The following is a 2,732-nucleotide window of genomic DNA, read 5'->3' on the forward strand; positions in this document are numbered from 1 at the left end:
TGTTTTTTTTCGGGGGGGGTGTAAAATTGGGGTTGGGGGGGGGGGGGGGGGGCGTGGCCAGAAGCAGCTTATATGGATTTAAAGTGACAGAGGCCCTAAAACGTCTCATTCTGAAAAGAGCTCAAAATAGGCAGAACTGTGCAAACTAAACTTTCATTTTCTGACAATGAATTTGTGCTAAAAAAATATAATGAACATGTTTGTGTAGACCTATCCTAACCCGTTCAAGGAAGCACAATAGGTCGCCTTTTAACTAAACACAACACCAGTTGTTGCTCGAAGGCAACGTGCCTCGATTTTCACAGATAAATCAGAACTGATACCTGGTTTACAAGCACGGATGGTGTTTGAGTGGCGGTGCCACAAAACATAATGGTATCTTGTTCCCAGTAGTTCCAGTCTAGCCCCAGGTAGCTCTAAAAGCAGTTAATTGGCCAGCTTTGTCTCTGGCAACACTTGAACCCTTTTAGCCGAGGGCATGGACTGTCAATGAGTGGCCCAGTTTCTGTTCATGCCAGTCCAACTTTTCCCCTCTGTCTCTTTTTAACAGGCATTCCTCTGATTTTACACTTGAAAACCGGCTGCCCCGGACACTGCTGCTCACGCTTTGATAGAGACGTAAAATATGTTGTGGGATGGGAGGCGGGGGAGTTTTGAAAGCATTAGAAAACATACAGTTCAGCTCAATGCTTTGACGTACGCCAGAGAAATGGGACGTGTTTTGAGCCTGGAGTCTGTTTGACCCATTGTTGCAACCTGAGCCAATTTCTCCCCTGATGAATTGAAACCAACCAAACATACAAACGTGGGAGATGAAGTGAGGAATTACCTGATGAACTCCTTTTTTTTTTTTTTTTTACATTAGGTCACACGAAAACCAAAAACTTCAATGTATTTTCTTAGGATTTCCTGTGATAAACAAAGTGTATAGTTTCACTTCCTTGTAAAAGAAAAATACTTTTTACGAGTTAGAATCTAAAAAGTGTGTTGTGTATTTATATTCTGTCCCCTTTACTATATCTGTATCTGTGAGGGTGTATAGTTTATCTGAAAATAAAGAGTACAACCCAACTATAAATCTACTTATATAAATTTACATGACCACCACCAGTGAGGGCAATAATCAAAGAAGCAGCCCAGTGGCCCAGTCAGTCAGAGTTATTGGTACTTTTGTCAATGCCTTCAGGTGCTCGGTTCTGCTGTAAGTTGAAATAAATTCATTCAAATGTCCTGGAAGACCGCTGGACCTGACGAGACACAGTGGAAAAACACTAGCAGATGACATGGCTTCCCAAATCATCACTGGCATCGTATTAACTTGCGGCAGATGTGCTGCCGTTCCAACTTTCACATCCCGGTCTGCCCTTTGAAAACATTCCTGCTTGCATCCGGATGCTAGCTTGATGTTAGCTCCTCCCATTTTCTGACTGACCTGCCATTGGCTGCTCATTAGAAGACCAAGTCAAAGGTTTTTGCCTGTGCATTTATTGGAGATGTCTTACGAAGCCGTGTCTGACCCCTCCCAGCAGCAGTGACACTCAGTCAGGATGTCTCTGCCTTTCCTGCACTGATTTTCACTTTCTTTTTAAAACGCGGCTGTGACAGACCACTGAAGTTCACTGGAGCTCAGCGTCAGGCGAAAGGAGCGGCCCTTTAACGCCTCCATTTTCCCCTCAACTTTTTTTTTTGTTTTGCTTCCTTCCACCATTTGACTGCGGCCGGTGTGTCCTCTCCCGCTGTCTCACTTTCCTGCTGTCCCTCCAGCTCACTCCTCTCTCACTCCCCTCGCCGTCCTCTCGTCCCTCCATCCGTCCGTCCGTCCTTGGTGCCCAGGTTTTTTGGGAGTTGGCGTGGTTCCTGTTTGTTTTCAGCCATTTTGGGGACTTGCAGTGCTCGTAACAAACTGCTTAAATGGCGTCCTCTTGCTTGCCTGCTCTCCCACTCCCGTCTCCCTCTGCCTCTCCCTCCCTCTCCCTATCGCTGGGCTTTGTGTATATAAAGTATCTCTATGTGTGTGTGTTGGAGAGAGTGAACAACACTTCCAAATAAAAAGAAGATTGGATTCAGAAGAGGGGGGGGGGAGAGAGAGAGAGTCAGTTCAGGGTGTGTAGATCTGTGGAGGATTCACTTGCTGGATAATTTAGGGGGGGGAAAAGAGCAAAACCAGTAAGAATTCCTCTTTTCAAGGAGGAAAAACTGGTGTGAGAGAGGAGAAAAAGACAGAAAGCAAGAAAAGGGGGAGTGAGTGAAGGAGAGCAAGCAAGTTCGAGTGTGAGAATCACTCCTGCCCTCTGTCTTCACACACTGCTGGCTGTATGTGTGTGTGCACCGCCTCTCCCTGCACTCTCCCTCTCTCTTTCTCTCTCTCTCTCTCTCTCTCTCTCAAACACACACACAGCAACTCACACACACACACACTGAGGCAGGCGTGCGCACTCACAGACCGAGGGGGAGAGAGGGAGTGTAAGGGGAGCGAACACATCGCAGCAGAGATGCAGCAGGAGGTTTTCCGAGGTACGTTCTCTTCTATGCTCGCCTTCCTGAGAGACAGACAGGGAGAATAAGAGGAAGAGAGGCTGAATTTGGTGGTTTTCCTGCTTTTTTTTTTTTTTTTTTTTCTGCTTCACTCCGCTGCTTCTGCTGCTGCTGCTGTGCTGGCGGCTCTGCTCCGTGCATGAAGAGGAGGAAAAGGTTTTTATTTTACTCTGCGTGTGTCGGGGTGTGAGGGCTGG

At 46.7% G+C, this 2,732-nt stretch overlaps 1 protein-coding gene and 1 long non-coding RNA gene across 3 annotated transcripts in view; one reads left to right on the plus strand and one right to left on the minus strand.

Moving 5' to 3' along the window:
• LOC106945783 (uncharacterized) overlaps window positions 1-2,732 on the minus strand; it is a 25,214-nt gene that overhangs the window by 7,687 nt on the left and 14,795 nt on the right. The gene's annotated exons all lie outside the window — the stretch shown is intronic.
• The window catches only part of zbtb4 (zinc finger and BTB domain containing 4), a 22,790-nt gene continuing 22,385 nt past the window's right edge, over window positions 2,328-2,732 (plus strand). The window contains exon 1 of one of the 2 annotated variants that reach the window (XM_015029703.1): window positions 2,328-2,514. Coding sequence is in view for 1 of the 2 variants with exons in the window: in XM_015029702.1 (XP_014885188.1) it covers window positions 2,675-2,691 (17 nt within the window). In the remaining variant the exon portion in view is untranslated. The other variant, XM_015029702.1, reaches the window with a different exon arrangement.

The sequence above is a fragment of the Poecilia latipinna genome, unplaced genomic scaffold (genome assembly GCF_001443285.1).
Source record: "Poecilia latipinna isolate Pla-1442-1.1 unplaced genomic scaffold, P_latipinna-1.0 Scaffold160, whole genome shotgun sequence".
Classification (NCBI taxonomy): domain Eukaryota; kingdom Metazoa; phylum Chordata; class Actinopteri; order Cyprinodontiformes; family Poeciliidae; genus Poecilia; species Poecilia latipinna.